At 42.8% G+C, this 19,924-nt stretch overlaps 1 protein-coding gene across 1 annotated transcript; it reads left to right on the forward strand.

Moving 5' to 3' along the window:
• Nucleotides 1-1,687: 1,687 nt before the first annotated feature.
• LOC145812774 (uncharacterized) lies at nt 1,688-2,932 on the forward strand. The gene has a single exon (XM_082908006.1). It carries the CDS (start codon nt 1,688-1,690, stop codon nt 2,930-2,932), a length of 1,245 nt encoding a protein of 414 aa, XP_082764132.1.
• Nucleotides 2,933-19,924: the final 16,992 nt, after the last annotated feature.

Genomic DNA, 19,924 nt, shown 5'->3' on the forward strand with positions numbered 1-19,924 from the left:
ACATATGTCCCACCTCCTAAATTACATGATATTTGAACCATGTTTTAGGAATCTAAAGATCTATTTGAGACCTTGTTGATGCCACCAAAAAGTTGGATTTTGAATGAATTTCGGACAGGGTTTGAGCAGAATCGCCGCACGTGCGGCAATTGGGGCAAATTCTGGGCTTGAACACTGTCTAAACCGCACGTGCGAGGCATCACTACCGCTTGTGCGGGAGCATTTACTACACGTGTGGGGCTCACAGCCGCACGTGCGGCCCAAGGTGAAAAACATGGAATGCTCCATTTGACCTGTTTGACCCTTTGGGATGGTTGAAATTAATATTTGAATTGTGTAAAGTGCTTCTTAATGTACTAGAAGTTAACGCTTGGAGTTTGAACTAAATTGTGAGTTCTATGTGTGTAGGGCACACGTCGGGAGGAAGTCGCGTCCCGCCACAACACTGTGAGTAATAGTGCAATGGTTACACTTTCATTTACCGATTAATGCTTATCGCTATTATCGTTTTGCTTTCCGTGAATCACTACATTCCGTGCATGTTGATTACAAAGTAATGTGAATGTTAACGAAAAGGAAGTTTGTGTACATTTCTGTTATTTTTGGGCCAATGGCCGTTCTGCTATTTCTGGGCCAATGGCCATTTTGTTATTTCTTGGCCAATGGCCGTTCTGCTATTTCTAGGCCAATGGTCGTTCTGCTATTTCTGGGCCAATGGTCGTCCTGTTATGTCTAGGCGTAGGGCCGTTCTGAAGGTGACACAACTTTGGCTTAACCGTGTGAACTCGAAAGTACATATTATGTAGCTTACTTTGTGTATACTATTATTCACTGAGCGTAGCTCACTCTGTAATTTGTCTGTTTCTGTAGGTGCTCAACCAGGAGGTCAGTCCTAACCTCGATACCCGTCTCCCTTTTGTCAACCTAAATATAATCAGGTACTTGGAGACGCCCGTGCATCTAATGAAGTTATGTTGGGCTTTTGGGTTCGTATTTTTGTTGTCCATTATAGTTGGTGTAAATAATATTTTTTTCATAAGCCCAACCCTAGGGCTAGATCTGTATATGTATATATGTATGTAACCGATGCTCGGATGCATGTTTTGGTATAGTAGTTATCTGTGATGATGTCTGTGATCATGGCATGATAGTCATGGCTCAATGGAGTTTGTTTTTGTTATGTTGTTTTGTTATGCTTCCATTCCGGCCCCCTAAATTGTGTATATCAGGTTTAATGCCCATGTCTGCATAGGTCATGCCCGAACTTTTAGGGGCGGGTTCGGGGCGTGACAAGTGGTATCAGAGCACGAGTTGCTATCTCACACACAGATCTATTGAGCTTTAGGGTGTCTAGACCAGATTTAGGTAGCATGCATGACATCCTGGAAGTATGAAAGATTGATAGCAACGTTAAGCGTACTCTGTTAATGCTAACATTTTGAATTATGTCTATGGTATATACTTGATTATTGTGTAGATTATGGTGAGAACCAGAGTAGAAGACCCGGAAGATGCCACTTCTGCAAGGTTGGACAGGATGGAAAGAATGATTATGGAAATGGCAGAAACCCTACAGCAACAACAACAGCCACAACAGTAACCGCCACCACCACCGGTACCTCCACCAGTAGTACAAGATGTCCATGCTGAAGACCGAACCATTACCCTTACAAAGGAGTTCAGAAAGATGAAACCGCTGTCATTTAAAGGAGGGATAGAACCAATGAAAGCAGAGGCATGGGTGTTGGGCATAGAAAAATTATTCGAAGTTTTCTCTTGCAGTGAATCCCAAAAAGTTCAACTAGCTGCTTTCACTCTGGAAGACGAGGCACGAAGATGGTGGATGCTTACGAGAACAACTTACCCGGGGCTAGCATGGGACAGATTCTTACAGTTATTTTATGATAAGTACTTTCCCCAAAGCATACAAGACAAAAAGGTGACCAAATTTGAGACCCTTCGACAAGGAAACAAGATCGTTGCTGAATATGAAGCTCAATTTGCCGAACTAGCACGGTTTGCACCTCACATGGTAGACACGGATTACAAGAAGGTGCGCAAATTTGAAGGGGGACTACAGAGTGCTATACTATACAAGGTCAACATACTGAAGTTACCTACTTATGTTGATGTGTTGGAAAGGGCTGTTATAGCAGAAGGTAACCTCGCGACTCAGAACCGAATTTCTGAATGGAAAGGGAAGAGGCAAAATACTCAATGGTCAAAAGGAACAACTACTCCGCCAACTAAGAAGCAAAATTCAGGGATCTTTAGCACAACTGCTTCTACTCAAGATTCAGCTCCTGTGTGTTCAGAATGTAGAAGGAGCCATCGTGGGGTTTGTCACCGATTGTCTGGAGCATGTTTCCGATGTGGCAAGACGGGACATCTAATAAGGGATTGTCCTCAAGGAAAGCAACAAAATAATAACAAAGCGGTGACAAGTTCAGTAGGGTTTGCACCAAATTCTAACACTAAGTCAGTTGCAAAACCTGCTAACAACAAAGACACTGCGAGGCAAGGTAGAGTATTTGCACTGGTTCCGGGGGACGTGCAGAATGCTGCGACCGTGGTGTCAGGTACATTTATGGTTCACGGTTATTCTGCTCATGTATTGTTTGATTCTGGCTCTACTCATTCTTTTGTGTCAAAATTATTTGCGCAAAATTTAGATAAATCTGAGGAACCTTTGTCATATATGCTATGTGTATCCTCACCTTTGGGAGACTCTATGATTTGTGCTTCTGTATATTTTTCTTGCAAACTTCAATTTAAGGATATCCGAGTATATGCCAATATGTTACCTCTTGACTTGACCAATTTTGACATTATTCTGGGCATGGACTGGTTGAGTGAATGTGGTGCAACTATAGACTGTCTGAACAAGCAAATCAGTTTCCACCCTCCGAGACAACCAGAATCTATTTTTTAAGGACAGGAAGTGACTTCTCCGCCATACGTGATTTCTGCAGCAAAGGCTTGCCAACTAATTCAGAAAGGGTGCCAGGGATTTTTATGCAGTGTTTTTGTCATGACCCGAACCCGCCCCCATGGGTTAAGGACATAACCGGCCAGTAATCATGAGATTACCTACAGCCTCAATCTAAACCAAAAGTATTTAGCATAGTTGATGGGGGGTCAAACGGAAGCAATTTTAAAAACTTTGTGCTTTGAGCTGTGCTTACATGGCACGTCAAAACAAACCATACGCATAGACATCAATAACTCACAACTCAAAGCAGTAGCACATATTCTGTACAACAGGATCATCCAAAAGTAAGTCAATCCTAGTTAACTATGTACAAACATATAAAAAACTTCGCCAACATGACAAAATATAATTACAGAACAAAAGAGGTGAAGATGGGTCTCGTGCGTGAGACACAAGGGCTGACTTTCCAAAACCTATGTTGATCCACTTAAGCTTCACTGGGGCTGGGTCTGGACCTCCCTTGGCTCGCCTACAAACACATGAATGAGCGTGAGCAAAAGCCCAGTGAATAATATCAAGTAAAGGAAATGCATTGCAACATTATACAACAGACGGCCTTGGGCCCAATTCATTCATGTCAAACTGGCTCTTAGGCCTTTTCAAACTTTTATCATATCAAACTGGCTCATAGGCCTTTCATGTCAAACTGGCTCATAGGCCTTTCATACCAAACTGTGTCCACCATTCAAATTAATAAACTTTACAAAACTTACATAGGAGTAGCAATTGGACAATAACATATGTCAGATATTACTCACAGTGATCGGTTGATTGGTTCGCCCTGGAACTCGACCCTACACATGCCATGAACATAAAAGGGTCACTAACAATTCAATCCGTTCAAAATTAACATTTTCCTCTTTAGGCTTCATTCTTATCTCTTTAATTCAACTACAATGCTCAATGTATGCCAAAGAGTGTTTAGAAGTGAAAGGGAACGGAAAACAGAACACAGAGTGCATTTTCAAAATTTCAGAAAACAGGGTCCCCGCTCGAGCGTGGACTTCCCCGCTCGAGCGGACCCTTAAGGCTTGCAAAAGTACTGGATGCATCAAAATTACGCTCAATCGTGAACTATGGCGCTCGAGCGGAAGGCCTCTCTACATGGATCCACGCTTGAGCGTGAACTCCCTGCTCGAGCGGACACCATGTCCGCAAAAAGTGCTGGGAGCACGAAATTCACGCTCGAGCGGAGGTTTTCACGCTCGAGCGGAGGTTTCCCCGCTCGAGCGGTAATCAAACTTTCTGGAAATTCCAGAACTGTTCTTGGAGTTCTAATTCGATGTTCAAAGGTCTCAATTCATGATTTTTGGCTCAAACTTCATATATTTATGTACTAACATGGCACAAACACCAAATTACATCACAATGGAGCTCAATTTCAAAGATTTAGCACATGCATGGCTCAAATTGACACCAAACTCAATTCTAGCATACACATTTATGCATTCAAAGCTCTTATCTTCATAGATTGTACATGCATGTAATGTCTAGCTCCCATTCTCAACTTAGATGATATAAATGGTGATTATACATGAGTTCTAACCAGAATCCTACATGAATCATGTGGTTCAAGCTTAAACATGCAAATTCAAACAATTTCTTACATGTATGCATATATCAAGCTTTAATTCCAACAAAACTAATTCGATTTCATCATGATCAATTCATCTTATGATCCTTATCAACATTCAACTTGAATTCACAAAGATTACAAACTAGGATGTACAAATTCACCCACCTAGGAGCCTTAATCTTCCCAATTTATGATCAAATCTTAAGTTAGACTTCAAATCTCCAAGTCTTAAGACCAAAATTGTACAATTCTTCTTTCCCTTCATCTATAGTCGGCCCTCTCTCAATTTTGAGTCCAAGATCAGCCACAATGCAACTAAGGAGGAGAATTGAGGCGTAGTGCCTCTTTACAACAACTTCCAGTAAGTCCATTATAATATTAATAACAATTGGGCACTAATTCATCAATTTAAGCGATTTAATCAGATCCGAATAAATTTTCAATTAAATTTCACCGTAGGCTCTAAAAATTATGCCAATCGCAATGGCGCAATCAATTTCGGGTTCTGTGGCCGATAAGGCCTCCAATTTAATCTCCAAAGCAGATAATCAAACAGATATTCCTACGGTGAACAGATAGAAATTCAAAACCACATATATTCGCATAATTGGCACACAAAATCATGTCAAGCACATAATCATGTTTAAATCAAGGACCGATTAGCATATTACGAAACAAGGGTATCACAGTCTCCCCCCTTTTAGGAAGTGTGGTCCTCCAAACTTAATTTACCTTCGTCGGGATACAAATGTGGATAGCTTAGTCGCATTTTCTCCTCTTTTTCCTATGTAGCATCTATCCCATAGTGTTCTTTCCATTCCACTTTCACCATTGGGATGGACATGCTTCTCAATTGTTTCACTTGCCGATCAACAATTTGTTCCGGCCATTCAGCATATTCCATAATCTCCTCCAAAGCTACCCGATGATAGTCAATCACGTGAAATGGGTCTCGGAGGTAACTCCTCAACATCGACACGTGAAACACATTATGGATTTGCTCGAATCCCGGTGCAAAACAACTCTATAAGCAACTGGACCAAGCCTTTCCAGAATCTGAAACGGCCCAATGTAACGGGGCGACAACTTGCCCTTTTTCCCAAACCTAACTTGGCCTTTCATTGGGGACACACGAATAAACATGTGGTCACCGACATCATACTCAAAAGGTCTTCTCCGAACATCTGCATAATTCTTCTGTCGGTCCTGAGCTGTTTTGAGCCTTTGTCGAAAAACCTTGATTTTCTCAGAAGTGTCTTGCACAATTTCAGGCCCATGCAAACCCGACCTCTGTCCAGCAAATAGGTGATCTACACCTCCTACCATACAAAGCCTCATATGGTGCCATACTGATGCTGGTGTGGAAGCTGTTATTATAAGCAAATTCTGCAAGTGGCAAATAGTCTTCCCAACTCCCCTGAAAATCCAAAGCACACATCCGAAGCATATCTTCCAAAGTTTGTATTGTTCGTTCCGATTGCCCATCTGTCTGTGGGTGGAATGCAGTACTGAACCTTAGTTCTGTCCCCATGGCTTCCTGCAGACTCTTCCACAATCTAGATACAAATTTCGGATCTCTATCCGACATAATGGATACTGGAACTCTGTGTAAACGGACAATTTCATCAACATAAATAGTAGCCAATCTATAAGCAGTAAATGTAGTCTTGACAGGCAGAAAGTGTGCAAATTTAGTCAGTCTATCAACTACAACCCAAACAGAGTCCATACCTCGAGAGGTCCGAGGTAGGCCAACGACGAAATCCATAGTCACATGTTCCCATTTCCATTCAGGAATAGGGAGAGGTTGAAGTAGACCGCTTGGTTTGTGATGTTCAGCCTTAACTTGCTGACACTGAAGACACTTGGACACATATTTTGCAATCTCTTTCTTCATTTTAGGCCACCAATAAGTTTGTTTCAAATCCCGATACATTTTGATGTTACCCGGATGCATAGCAAATGCGGATCTGTGGGCTTCGTCTAAAACCCTCTTCTTCAGTTCCAGAATATCTGGGACACACATTCGGTCTCGAAACCTCAACACTTCATTCTCAATGCCAAACTCCGCTTTCGGACTTGTCTCAAATTCATCAATTATTTTCTTGAGGAATTCATCCTCCTTTTACTTCTGTTTGATCTCATTAATGATCGTTGGCTCGGCTGTAATAACGGCTATCAATCCGCCTTGTTCACATACTACCACTTCAATTTCAGACTTCTCAAAGTCTTGTAAAATCTCTTTCTGTTCAGTAAGCAAACAAGCCATACTCCCTGTTGATTTTCTGCTCAAGGCATCAACAACTGTGTTGGCTTTTCGGGGGTGGTACTGAATCTCAAGGTCGTAGTCTTTTATCAGCTCAAACCATCTCCTCTGTCACATATTCAGCTCTTTCTGCATAAAGAAGTATTTCAGGCTTTTGTGATCCGTGTAGACTTCACACTTTGCTCCATACAAATAGTGCCGCCAGATTTTCAAAGCAAGAACAACTGCGGCCAATTACAGGTCGTGTGTTGAATAGTTTTTCTCGTGCAGTCTCAACTGATGAGAAGCATAAGCAATAACCTTTCCATTCTGCATTAATACACAACCCAAACCTTTATAAGATGCATCACTAAAAATCACAAAATTTTTCGTACCTGACGGTAGTGTCAACACTGGTGCAGTGGTCAATCTCGTTTTCAATTCATGAAAGGTTGATTCTCTTTCACCGTTCCACTCAAATGGTTTCCCCTTGCGGTTCAGTTGGGTAAGCGGTACTACTATCTTTGAAAAGTTTTTCACAAACCTCCTGTAATACCCAGCTAAACCCATGAAACTACGAACTTCTGTCACATTAGTCAGTGTAGGCCAATTCACAATCGCCTCAATTTTCTGTCGGTCTACCGAAATTCCTTCCTTGTTGATCACATGCCCTAAGAAAACAACTTCGTCCAACCAAAATTCACATTTCTTAAGGTAGCAAATAATTTCCTTTCCCGAAGTATTTGTAGGACAGTTCTCAAATGGTGTTCATGTTCAAGTCTATCCTTAGAATATATCAAAATGTCATCAATGAATACCACAACAAATTCATCAAGGTAGGTTTTGAAAATTCGGTTCATTAAGTCCATAAATGCTGCCAGAGCATTAGTCACTCCAAATGGCATGACAAGAAATTCAAAATGTCCATACCTCATTCTGAATGCGGTTTTCTCAACATCCTCCACCTTAACTTTCAGCTGATGATACCCGGATTTCAAATCAATCTTAGAAAACACTTGTGATCCCTGCAACTGGTCAAATAAATCATCAATACAGGGTAGGGGATATTTGTTCTTTATTGTTACTTTGTTTAATTCCTGATAATCGATGCACAAACGCAAAGTCTCATCCTTCTTTTTCACAAATAGTACCGGTGTGCCCCAAGGTGAAGTGCTAGGTCGGATAAACCCCTTGTCAAGTAAGTCATGCAACTGTTCTCTCAATTCCTTCATTTCGGCGGTAGCCATTCTGTAGGGAGTTTTAGAAATGGGCTGGGTGCCTGGCACAGTTTCAATAGTAAACTCTATCTCCCTATCTACCAATTCCCCTGGTAACTCATTCGGGAACACATCTGGAAATTCTCTAACAACAGGAATATTATTCAATTCAACATTCTCAGATTGTTCAAATAACACATAGCATAAATAACCCTGGCACCCTTTCCTAATCAGTTTACATGCTTTCATTGCAGATATCAAATAAAGTGGAGGCACTACCCCGTTACCCACAAACACAATCTCTTTCTGTTCCGGTGGTTTAAATACAACCCGTTTTGTCACACAATCAATGGTGGCACAATATTTGGTCAACCAATCCACGCCCAAAATTACATCAAAATGTCTAAAGTTCAAGGGCAACAAATCTACATATAGGATAGCGTCGTCAACATGCATTTCACAAAATCGGTATATAGATTCACACAATACAAATTCCCCAGATGGAGCAGACACACATAGCAAATATGGTAGTAATTCTAAAGGTCTATTCAGTCTAGATGCAAATGCATATGTCACAAAAGAGTGTGTGGATCCGGAGTCAATTAACACAAAAGCATCTTGATTGCATATAGAGATAGTACCTGAAACGACTGCATTGGCATTCCATGTATCGCCCAGAACAAGCGCAAAAACTCTCCCTTGCCTTACGGTATCTCCGGCGAGAGTAGGTCTCACAGTATTTCCTGGTTTTGGGGTCAATGCAGTGGAACTAGCAGCTATTCTCCCACTGTTCTGCTTACAATCTCGGGCCATGTGCCCTTGTTTACCACACTTGAAACAGGCCCCTGACACGCGGTAACAAACCCCACGGTGCCTTTTGCTGCAAATGTTGCACATGGGAGATGTGTCTTGGGAAGAATTTGAAGTATTTGAGGAGCCCGTGTTTTGCTTTTTCGAAAATTTCTTATTTGAGAAGAAACCTTGCCTTTTGTTACCCTTCCATTCTGTTGTTGGCTTAGCTTGTCTAGCTATGTTATTCTCTGATATGATGGCCCTGTCAAGCACCCCAATGTAGGTCTCCAACTTCAGGACATTCACTCTCTCTAGGATGTCACTTCGGAGTCCACATTCAAAATGTCTTGCCTTCTTATAATCAGTGTCAATTACATGTGGTGCAAACCTGGCCAACTCAGTGAATTTGGCCTCATATTCAGCTACAGTAATGCTGTCTTGCTTGAGTTCCATAAATTCCGCCACTTTCCTATCCTGGACACACTGCGGGAAGTACTTGTCAAAGAAAATTTCCAAAAATTTTGCCCAATCAGCATCTTTGTAACTCTCACGCATTAACATCCACCATCTTCTGGCCTCGTCTACTAGCATAAAAGTGGCTAGAAGCACTTTCTGTGTCTCTGAACAGGGAACACTTCAAATAATTTCTCAATGCCGAGGACCCAAGCTTCAGCTTTCAAAGGGTCCAATCCACCATGGAACTGCGGTGGTTTCATCTTTTTGAACTCTTTGGTGAGAGCTATGATTCGGTCATCATTCAGGTTATCTGGCACGGGAGGTGCCGGAGGTGGAGGTGGAGGATGTGGCTGCTGCCACTGCTGTTGCCATTCCTGTTGTTGCCTCAAGGTTTCTGCCATTTCCTGTATCAACCTTTCCATCCTGTCTATTCTGGCAATGGAGGACTCCTCTATCTCATCACCTCGTGTTCTCACCATCTAATTTAACTTGCATTATAGTTTGTACAAAAGATACACAATATGCGTATAACAAAGAGCATACATATTCAGATAATTTGCAATGCAAGTAGCTCACAAACTTATAACATATAGCTATCCACATTAAACAGTTAAGCACATTCTCAATGCTTTCAAATTCATACCTATAACATGAATGCATCCTAGATCTTTTCTAGATGCTTATTGCTCTTTTTGGACAACTGTGTGAGTTATTAACTCGTGCTCTGACACCACTCTGTCATGACCCGAACCTGCCCCCATGGGTTAAGGACATAACCGGCCAGTAATCATGAGATTACCTATGGCCTCAATCTAAACCAAAAGTATTTAGCAGAGTTGATGGGGGGTCAAACGGAAGCAATTTTAAAAACTCTGTCCTTAGAGCTGTGCTTACATGGCACGTCAAAACAGACCATACGCATAGACATTAATAACTCACAACTCAAAATAGTAGCATAAATTCTGTACAACAGGATCATCCAAAAGTAAGTCAACCCTAGTTAACTATGTACAGACATATACAAAACTTTGCCAACATGACAAAATATAATTACAGAACTAAAGAGGCGAAGATACGTCTCGTGCGTGAGGCACAAGGGCTGACTTTCCAAAACCTATGTTGATCCACTTAAGCTTCACTGGGGCTGGGTCTGGACCTCCCTTGTCTCACCTACAAACACATGAATGAACGTGAGCAAAAGCCCAGTAAATAATATTAAGTAAAGGAAATGCATTGCATCATTATACAACAGACGGCCTTGGGCCCAATTCATTCATGTCAAACTGGCTCTTAGGCCTTTTCAAACTTTTATCATATCAAACTGGCTCATAGGCCTTTCATATCAAACTGTGTCCACCATTCAAATTAATGAACTTTACAAAACCTATATAGAAGTAGCAATTGGACAATAACATATGTCAGATATTACTCACAGTGATCAGTTGATTGGTTCACCCTGGAACTCGACCCTACACATGCCATGAACATAAAAGGGTCACTAACAATTCAATCCGTTCAAAATTAACGTTTTCCTCTTTAGGCTTCATTCTTATCTCTTTAATTCAATTACAATGCTCAATGTATGCCAAAGAGTGTTTAGAAGTGAATGGGAACGGAAAACAGAACACAGAGTGCATTTTCAAAATTTCAGAAAACAGGGTCCCCGCTCGAGCGTGGACTTCCCCGCTCGAGCGAACCCTTAAGGCCTACAAAAGTACTGGATGCATCAAAATTACGCTCGATCGCAAACTATGGCGCTCGAGCGGAAGGCCTCTCTACATGGATCCACGCTCAAGCGTGAACTCCCCCGCTCGAGCGGACACCATGTCTGCAAAAAGTGCTGGGAGCACGAAATTCACACTCGAGCGGCGGTTTCCCCGCTCGAGCGGTAATCAAACTTTCTGGAAATTCCAGAACTGTTCTTGGAATTCAAAATTCGATGTTCAAAGGTCTTAATTCATGATTTTTGGCTCAAACTTCATATATTTATGTACTAACATGGCATAAACCAAATTACATCACAATGGAGCTCAATTTCAAAGATTTAACACATGCATGGCTCAAATTGACACCAAACTCAATTCTAGGATACACATTTATGCATTCAAAGCTCTTATCTTCATAGATTGTACATGCATGTAATGTCTAGCTCCTATTCTCAACTTAGATGATATAAATGGTGATTATACATGAGTTCTAACCAAAATCCTACATGAATCATGTAGTTCAAGCTTAAACATGCAAATTCAAACAATTTCTTACATGCATGAATATATCAAGCTTTAATTCCAACAAAAATAATTCAATTTCATCATGATCAATTTATCTTATGATCCTTATCAACATTCAACTTGAATTCACAAAGATTACAAACTAGGATGTACAAATTCACCCACCTAGGAGCCTCAATCTTCCCAATTTATGATCAAGCCTTGAGTTAGACTTCAAATCTCCAAGTCTCAAGACCAAAATTGTACAATTCTTCTTTCCCTCTCTCTATAGTCGGCCCTCTCTCAATTTTGAGTCCAAGATCAGCCACAATGCAGCTAAGGAGGAGAATTGAGGTGTAGTGCCTCTTTACAACAACTTCCACTAAGTCCATTATAATATTAATAACAATTGGGCACTAATTCATCAATTTAAGCGATTAATCTGACCCGAATAAATTTTTAATTAAATTTCACTGTAGGCTCTAAAAATTATGCCAATCGCAATGGCGCAATCAATTTCGGGTTCTGTGGCCGATGAGGCCTCCAATTTAATCTCCAAAGCAGATAATCAAACAGATATTCCTACGGTGAACAGATAGAAATTCAAAACCACATATATTCGCATAATTGGCACACAAAATCATGTCAAGCACATAATCATGTTTAAATCAAGGACCGATTAGCATATTACAGAACAGGGGTATCATAGTTTTGGAAGGACATGTGATGAATGGAAATACTGATCTGATTCCCGTTGTCTGAGAATTTCTGGATATCTTTCTGGAAGAATTTCCAGGGCAGTTAATAGACCGTGAAATTGAGTTTACAATTGAAGTGGCGTCGGGAACTCAACCTATTTCGAAGACTCCGTATAGGATGTCACCAGTTAAGATGAAAGAATTGAAGATGCAGTTGCAAGATCTGTTGGACAAAGGGTTCATTCGTCCGAGTGTGTCTCCTTGGGGTGCACCAATTTTGTTTGTAAAGAAAAATGATGGAACACTCCGATTGTGTATCGATTACAGGGAACTTAATAAGGTAACAATTAAGAACAAATACCCCTTGTAGACACCCCATTTTTGACCGACCTTAAGACTCAGACGTCACCGATTGAGCACTTGGTGATGTTGCATATTGTGCTTGTTTAGAAGTCTCAGAGTCGCGGCCGTGAGCCCTGCCTCCGGATTTCCGAACCCTCTTCTTTGCCTTGCCTCGGTTTGCGAACCAGACTCGGTTTTCTCTGTTTCTTTTCCTGAGGGGAGGGAGAGGTCCCGTAGACCATCTCTCAGTGGCCGTGGGCTACATTTTGTGGCTGTAGGCCATTTTTCCCATTTCGGAGCCCGGTTCTTGGTTTTCGGAACCGTCAGGCCGTGTGGCTCGGTTCGGGACCGCTTAACCATCTCCATTTGCTCTGATTTTTGGCATACATCTTATTTACTCCCTTTCAAGGGACACTGAGGTCTCAGAAACCCACTTTGTAGCCGAACGCCACTTTCGGTGCTTAGCAGCCCATTTTCGGGACCCCGAACTGCGTGTTTTGGCCTCCGAGCATTCGTTTTGCATCGGTTTTCGTTCATTTTTGGCAGGTACCTCTGTTTTACCACCAGGAAGGTCACTGGAGGGTGGGAGGCTAGCAATTATCTTGGCAACAAGTTATATTCCATTTTCGCCCTCCGGCACCCGTTTTTCTCACTTCCGAGCCAATGTTGAACACCTTGGGGCCACTTTCTTCATCCCCAAACCACATATTTGTGTTGTACACACATGGGAGGATCCTAATATCATATGGCCGGCCAGAAATTCCATTTGACCCTTTTGAACCCCTCTTAAAAATGGCTTGTTCTCTCTCCTGTTTCAGAGTTGCCAATTTTGAACCACATGGTTGTGATGAGGAGACATGGGAGGACATCTTTATGTGGTGGCCGGCCACTAACTCAACTTGACCTTTTTGACCCCTAGCCGGCCGGCTAGGGGAGGTGGCCGGCCGGCCACCTGCAAGTCCAAAAACCAGCCGGCCATGATCCTCACAATAGGCACTTTACAGCTGTATAGCTGTATTCCCCAGAAAATATCTCAATCCGGGGGATATTTTTTGGGGGGAAAACTTGCCTCCTTTTCCCCCACCTTTACGCCTTTTTTTTTTTTTTTGGTCCTTATAACCAGCTGCAAGCATTGGTATTAGGGGTTAGAAAAATTGGTCTTCAAGCCTTGATACACAAATCTCCTTCCATCTCTCTTATTTCCTTGAAAAACCTCTAAGTCCTACACCACCATTTCTTCTACACCACCAACCCCCACCCTTCCATCCTCCATTCCAGAAGTTTGAAGGTGTTCTCCAAGGCCTGAGGAGCCACAAACTCAAGCCAAGAGGCAACCAAAGTCAAGCCTTCAAGGGTAAGTAGTATTTTTCCTTTTTTGAGCTTATTTTGGTATCTTTTCTTAGCCATAAGTGCTTACTGATTTGAGCTCCGACCAAAACTAAAAAGGTCATTTTTTTGAGCTCATTTTCTTGTTTCATTCAGGGCTCAACCCTGTTTGAGCCCCCCATCTTGCACTTGCTTCAATATCTTCTTTGAATGCTATTTTCATGCATGCTTTGGCAGCCCATTATGCTTCCGTTTTTGGGCATTTTACAGAACTAAAAATAGTCTCATTTTCAGCCCCTCTTCAATATTGAAGAAGGGCTCATCAGTGTTTGGGACCTCCATGTGCCACTTCATGTTATATCCCCTCTTTGGTCCCCATTTTTGCATGCTTTGGCAGCCCATTATGCTTCCATTTTCGGACATTTTACAGAACTGAAAATAGTCTTATTTTGGCCCATTCTTCATGTTTAATTAAGAGCCTTTGGCTGTTTGATGGATATTTAGTATACTTTGTGCTTTGGCCATCTTTTGGCCCATTTCTTGCATAAGAGCTTAGCCATATCTATATTTGTTTTTGGGGTTTTTACAGTTCTGTAAATATGCATATTTTTGGTCCCTCTTAAATGTTGTAGAAGGGCATTTTTCAGTTTGGGCTTTGCATATGCCACTTGCCTCTTTGGCCACGTTTTGACCCATTTTCTTGCATAAGATCTTAGCCATATCTATGTTTGTTTTTGAGGTTTTTACAGTTCTGTAAAGTGGCTTATTTTTGGCCCCTCTTCAATGTTGTTGAAGGGCCCTAACCTGTTTGGGGTCAGCAGCTGTGAGTTGCTTCATAACCTCATATTTAGGGCCATTTTTGCATACTAGTTTTGCCCTATTTATGTTTGCTGTTTGGCCATGCTTTGAACAGGAAAAATGCTTATTTTGGGGCTGCCTTGTTTCTTTCTTTTCATCCCATGTACCAATTATGCATGCTTTCTATAGCTGTAGTTCATTCTATGTGCTTCATTTTGCATTTCGGGAGAGATTCCATGCATCGGGTGTACTTTAGCCCCATTTTGGGGCAGTTTTCCCCCACATTTCAGTGCTGAAATTCCATTAGCATGTTTGCATATCATTTTCCATGCTATTGCATTGTGTATGCCATTGCTTCGGTTTGCGTGCCCGTGTGCACGCATTTCGAGGCACTTCATTTTCATCCATCGGCCTCTTCTGTGAGTGTAGCTGAGGCTCTCTCATGTTAGTGTAAGTCCATGTTGCATTCTATATGCCATTTTAGCCATATTGCATTGCGTATGCCATTGCCTCGGTTTGCGTGCCCGTGTGCACGCATTTCGAGGCACTTCATTTTCATCCATCGGCCTCTTATGTGAGTGTGGCTGAGGCTCTCTCATGCTAGCATAAGTCCATGTTGCATTCTATATGCCATTTTAGCCATATTGCATTGTGTATGCCATTGCCTCGGTTTGCGTGCCTGTGTGCACGCATTTCGAGGCACTTCATTTTCATCCATCGGCCTCTTATGTGAGTATGGCTGAGGCTCTCTCCTGTTAGTGTAAGCCCATATCATATTTCTATGCCATTGCATTGCATATGTCATTGCCTCGGTTGGCGTGCCTGTGTGCACGCATTTCGAGGCACTTCATTTTCATCCATCGGCCTCTTATGTGAGTTTGGCTGAGGCTCTCTCATGTTAGTGTAACCCCATATCATATTTCTCTGTCATTTGCATTGCATATGTCATTTTCTCAGTTTGCGTGCCCGTGTGGACGCATTTCGAGGCATCTCATTTTTTATAGCATTGTGCATGCTAGGTTGTATCTTAGTCGCATTCATGCATATCATGCATATTGCATCGTGTTTGGGATAGGAGTTAGCCCGGGCACGGGAAACGAGGTACGTTTCGTACTCCGAGTGACGGAACATGTCTTAATTCCCAATCACTGACACTCCGGATCATCCATGATGGAGTTAGGTTCTTGTTGTGTTTACTCGTGCATTCATTCTATATTGAGTTACACATTTCGACCCCTCTGCCATCATGCATCGATATGCGTGATTGGTGGCATGAGGATCGAGGCATGCATATATTTGTGAAATACATTGCTATGCCCCTTTCCTGCTCTCTGTTGCAGCAAAATGAAGAATCAGCAACTTTTTGGAGTTTGGCGCGCATTTCAAGAAAAGGTGTAAACAGAGGCTAATTGGGGCATACCGGTGGATTTCCGCGCAAGGCAGCCCAAACATACACCATTCATCAGAAGCAAGGCAGTCCCTGGCTTGCACGCCAGTTTTACAGCTTTCTTAGTTAATTTGATTAATTAATTAGGAATTTGTACATTATTTGGACTGTATTATTTGGACTGTACTATTCTTTTATTTGGGACTGTATATTTATTCGGACCCTCTGCGCGTGGGCATAACTGTAATAAGTGTGCGTGTGTGCGATGCATGTCTTCCAACCCCACGTCTTTCTCCCTTTTATTTATCTGCTTATGATGGTTAGATTAGGGCATATCTCAATTGGCATACAGTATGACATCATGTTTGCATCATTCATTTGTTTTGCATGCACCGGGCTCGGCGCATCATACTAACTGCATTTGTATTTCAATTACAAGTTGAATACATGTTAGCTGTAGCATTCCATATGCCATGTTTAGAATAGCCGAGCCTGCTATAGTTGCATTTTTGCATGTGTTGCATTAGGCATTCATGCATGATTTCTAATGAGTTTTTGTTTTGGCTTGGAGTACCCGGTAAGCTTTATGCTTTAGCATCCTTGCATGCGTGTGAGTGAATGCCATGATAGCATGCTTACCATGAGGCAATATGCTTATGTGATATAACTGCCTGAATGCATGTGGGTGAAGGTTGGGTTATTTGAATTGGAATAATTCATCAAATGTTTGTTTTAAGCCCACTAGATAGTGGCAAAACCATCTTTTCTAAGCGCACCTACGGGTGGAAAAATCTGCACTTTAAGCCTACTTGTGAGTAGCAAACCATCTTTCAAATAAACAAACATGAAATGTTTTGTTCCAATTCGGGCGACCCAGTCTATACTTATATGCTGTGTGCATCACATAGTAACCTAGGCTAATAACCGGAATAAGGACATACAAAGTTTTCAAAAATAGATATCATGGTTAGTAGAGGCCGATCTTTGATCGGGCGAGCGGGGGTGCTCACGAAGTGACCTTCCCCAATCGTACCCAAGTTCCCGAGCCGAGGCAACTTTGGTGATGACGGACACGTGGCCTTTGGCACCGAGTCAGGGTTTCCTAAATTTCCCATTAAAAAACATTTAGGTGGCGACTCTGTATCTGGCAAAGCAGTCCATGTTTGGCACTTCTTTCAAAATCTGTTTTCTCAAAACGATTTGCCGGATTTGGACTCTTTGGTTCAGACTTAGAACTGTGACAAATTTTAGAGTCCTGAGCTGTAGTGACCCCAAAATGAACGGAACAGGAGCTCGTTCTTCCCGGGGCGTTCGGGGACGTCTACAGTTTCTGGCAACTCTGCTGGGGATTTAGAGAACTTGACTCGAACTCTTGATATCTGTTTTTTACTACACTTGTGTGTTTCTTTGCATTGCATTTGCATTGGTGCGCCTAGGATACCATGTTTGCCATCTGCTATTCCTGAACGGTTTGCCGGAGGCTTGTCTTGTCAAGGCATGACCATAAGGCTGACCGGTTGTGGGCTCTGCCAGTATGGGAACACAAACCCCAGTTTTACTGGGGCACCCTTTTTGACCATTCGACCTAGTGCATATTCGGATCCATGGTGACCATTCCAAACTAAGACAGGTTGCTTACCCGTTTATAGGTTTTTTGAAACCTCTGTGTGCGTAGTGAAATCCTAGCTCCTGACAAAATAGGACAGGGAAACCCTACCCCAATATAGGGGTGTTTTTGGCTCACACTTATCTGTTATGTGCTTTAGAGTGCGTCTCTACAGGAATGCATGTATCAGTGTATGAGTTTGGGCATCAGGCCTGCGGGCATTACTATCAGTATTTGGGAGTCAGCTTTACCTGTGGGTATCAGACTCAGATTTTGGGGCAGAATTCAGTAGAGAGCACACTCATTCAACTATGCTCATATCTGTTCAGGTGAAATCAGGCTGAGCTGCTGTCTGTTTTCTCTTTTGCTAGGTAGTCTGGGAACCATAGCTTCAGAAGGCTCCGATATCCCCCGAGGTTCATCGAACTTGTGCTGATAGACTTTGTCAGGTCAGAGATTCAGTTCAAGGGTAATCAGTGTTCCTCCGCCAGAGGCAGGGTAAAAGGGGCCAGTTAGGCATAGATCACCGGTTCAGCAGTTACCCGATCAGTGGCCCTTGTCCACCCCACCAGTGAACAGTCAGGCTGAGGTCTTAGTTTCTACTGCAGGAATAGATACCAGTCAGTCAGATGGATCAGCAGAACACGTCAGGGATGAAGGCAATGATGCGCCAGATGCAAGAAAGAATGAAACTCATGCAGCAGGATGCTGCCCGTCAGGAGGAATTTTCCAAACAGTAGGCTGCGATCATGGCTCAGTAGGCCAAGCTCATCATCAAGCTGCAACAGCAAAGCGGCGCGTCCGCTTCACAACAAGTTCCTCCCCCAATAGGAGCTCCAGCACCTGGGGAGACGCCAAATGTCCAGGAAGGTACGGACATTCCGGTAGGGCCGGATCCACCCCAAATTTTACCCCAACTATCCAAAACACCTATCAATCTACCGGACTCTCCCTTCGAGTTCGAGGTCGACCCCACAGCGTTGAAGTTGAGCAAGCTTGAAAAGTTGTTCAAAAAATCCCAGGGGGTAAAGTCCATCCCGGACATCGAGGACGGGTACACCAACGCAGTTGTAACTCTGCCGGACAGGTTCAAGATGCCTCACATCGACCATTTTGATGGGTCAGGAGATCCCATGGTCCACCTGAGTCTGTTTTCAGATGTTTTGCACCCGATGGGCTTGACAAGATTACAGAAGCTCTCCCCTTTTGGCAGGACCCTGTCAGGTATTGCGGTCACCTGGTATGCCAAATTGGAGGATTCAGTAAAACGAAGCTGGGAGGAGATGGCCGAGGCCTTCGTCGCGCAATATTCATACAATACCCAAATTGACATTACGACCCGTGATCTTGAGACGACGAGACAGGAGCCTAAAGAGAACTTCTCAGAATTCGTGGCCCGCTGGAGAGCCAAAGCCTCAATGATGACCATTAGGCCAACGGATAAGGATCAAATACGGATGGTTGTGCGCAACCTCCAGCCCAAACTAATGCAGAAAATGATCGTGCTCCCCTTTCCTACCTTTTCAGATTTGCATGAGATGGGAGTACAGATCGAGGATGCTATGAAGCAGGGCCTTTTTGACCAGGAGAAGGAGCAGCCCAGGAGGGCGTTTTCCCGCAGTTCGAATGCGACCACCAGTGGTGATGCAGCTGCAAGATCTTCTGAAGTGGGCATGGTTACTACCACCGTATCAAAAATAGGTACCCCATTCACCGGTGCATCCGGAAGTAGCCCACAAGGAACCAAGTACCCACCTCGAGTCAAGAGGGTTTTCACTCCACTTCATATGCCTTTGTCAAAGGCCCTAGAGGTCTTAATCTGGAAAAGACATCTGAAACCATTGGAACAACGGCCCTTACCCGATCCTATCCCTGCAAAGCATGATCATACCAAATACTGCGCCTACCATCAACAAACCGGTCATGCCACCGACAGTTGCTTTCGTCTGCGCCATGATGTACAAGATCTATTTGACAACGGGGTCATTGTCGCACCAGGTCCTACAAAGTCTATCAGCACTTGATCAGTTGAACTTGTGGGGGATAATGTGATTATGTGATCAAGGGATGAACCACCTGCGGGCGGCGCTCAGTCTACTCCTGATGTGGCGTATGGCACGCACTGTTTCGAGCATTTGTGAATGTTAGTTTTGTACTTTCTGACTTGGGTATTGGGTCAGTCTGTTGTTTTGTATATAGTCAGTCTTTTGTACTAAGTCAGTTAGGTCTGTCTTGTTGTATCGAGTCAGTCCTGTTAGAGTCGGGTGATTTCGGGGGTG

The sequence above is a fragment of the Camellia sinensis genome, chromosome 1 (assembly GCF_055761805.1).
Source record: "Camellia sinensis isolate YWXY chromosome 1, ASM5576180v1, whole genome shotgun sequence".
Classification (NCBI taxonomy): domain Eukaryota; kingdom Viridiplantae; phylum Streptophyta; class Magnoliopsida; order Ericales; family Theaceae; genus Camellia; species Camellia sinensis.